Source organism: Empidonax traillii, unplaced genomic scaffold (assembly GCF_003031625.1).
Source record: "Empidonax traillii isolate 1590-97213 ecotype Southwest subspecies unplaced genomic scaffold, ASM303162v1 scaffold970:size295518, whole genome shotgun sequence".
NCBI classification, from domain to species: Eukaryota; Metazoa; Chordata; class Aves; order Passeriformes; family Tyrannidae; genus Empidonax; species Empidonax traillii.
Window position 1 is genome coordinate 120910 of NW_020956163.1, and position 1656 is coordinate 122565.

At 68.2% G+C, this 1656-nt stretch overlaps 1 protein-coding gene across 1 annotated transcript in view; it reads right to left on the reverse strand.

Moving 5' to 3' along the window:
* The window catches only part of PAX1 (paired box 1), a 7313-nt gene extending 5918 nt beyond the window's left edge, over positions 1-1395 (reverse strand). The window contains exons 1-2 of the mRNA XM_027903489.1: positions 1378-1395; positions 484-645 (exon numbers count right to left, since the gene is read on the reverse strand). Coding sequence (XP_027759290.1) covers positions 484-645; positions 1378-1395 — 180 coding nt within the window. The remainder of the gene's footprint in view (positions 1-483; positions 646-1377) is intronic.
* Between the last annotated feature and the right edge of the window lie 261 nt (positions 1396-1656).

Sequence of the window (1656 nt, forward strand, 5' to 3'; positions counted from 1 at the left end):
AAAAAAAAAGAGAAGGAAAAGAGAAGGAAAAAAAAGAGCAGAGAGCAAAGGAGAAAGGGCAGGAGTGAACAGAGAGGAAAAAGGAGAAATAGAGACAGAAAAAACAAAGTCAAAGAGATAGTAAAAAAGGAGAGGGAAGAAGACACGGGGAAACATGAGAGAAAAAGAAAAATGAGAAACGAGGAGGAAAAAAAAGGACAGAAAAAAAAGGAGAGTGGAACAAGAACAAAAAGGCGAAAAGAGCGAGAACGGGAGAAAGAGCAGCAAGTAGAGAGCAGAGCGAAAGCGAAGGGAGGAGCGGGGAGAACGGGGGATACGGAGCCCTCCCGGCCGGGCACGTCGTGCCGGCCCCGGCGCTGCGGGTCGGGACCCTCCGGGCCGGACCCCCTCCCGCCGCCTCCCCCCTGCCCCGTGCCTTCCCCCGGCTCTGCTCAGAACCCGGCGGAGCCATCCCGGAGCAGTCCCGGAGCCGCCCGCACTCACCCATCGCCCGGCGCGGGGGTCGCGCCGCTCGGCCCGGGGAGGGGGCAGCGCCTGCCCCAGCATAGAGAGCCCGGGGGGCGGCGGGGGCTGCGGGGAGCCGGCGGCCGGGGGGTCCTGGCGGCGCCGGGCCGGTTCCCCGCTCGCGGGGAGCCCCCGCCGCTCCTCGGGATCAATTTGACGTGGGAATCACGTCAATCCCGGCCGTCACGGCGGCGGCGCCGCCGCCCATTGGCTCCCGCCCGCTCCTAAATGGCCGCGGCGAGCAGGGACGGGGGGGCCGGTACCCTCTGCCCGCCCCCTCGGGGCCCGAGCCCCGCCACCCCCGTGGGACCCCCCCGCGCATCGCCCCGCACACCCCCCGAGCTGCGGGAAGGCGGAGCGGGATCCACCGTGGGGGTCTCAACGCCCCCCGCCCTTAAAGCGTGAGGGTCCCCAACGGCTCCCTCCCCGCGCTGTTCCCACGCGGGACGGGGACACGCACCTGCCCCGCCTCCAGCCCCGAAGGGACCCACGGGCGGAGGCAGCGCGGGAGGCTCCGCCAGGGCAGGGTCGTGCTTTGGGGGGCGAGGGAGCCCACGGAGCCCCGCCCGGGGGGGGCTTCCCAGCTGACAAACTGCCGCCCACCCAGCAGTGAAATCCGCCTTTCCCCCCCCCAAAAAAAATAACACCCGAGAGCAGCTTGGTGGATGGGGCGAGTGCTCGGGACATTCCGGTGGATTTTCGTCCCCTCCCCAAGGAGAGGTCGGTGGGAAGATCGTGAGTGTTTCCCCGCAAACGACTGAAAGGGTGGGGGGCGAGGGGGGTGCCCGGCGGGGGCAGGGGTCTGGAAAGGCCGCTCCGCAGTGGGTTTTAAAGAGGGGTCGGCAGCGCCCACCACCCCGGGCACGGGCTCACCCCCGCCAGCGCGGGCATCCACGCAAACGGTATCCACGCGCGGGCGGGCACGGGGGGAAGCCCTCAGGGGGTACCCGCTCGGACGCCCCCTTCTCTGCCTCCCACCCCCCCGAGACGGGGGCTTGAACCCACGCGGGGGTCGCGGCAGACGGTGCCGCCTGAGCGCTGGAAAAAAGCGCCGGGAAAAGGGAACGGATCGATTAAACAGGAGCTGAACATGGCAGGGGGGTGGGAGTCCCGTGATTCCCTCACACCCCGGGCACTCACCCGGCTGCAGCC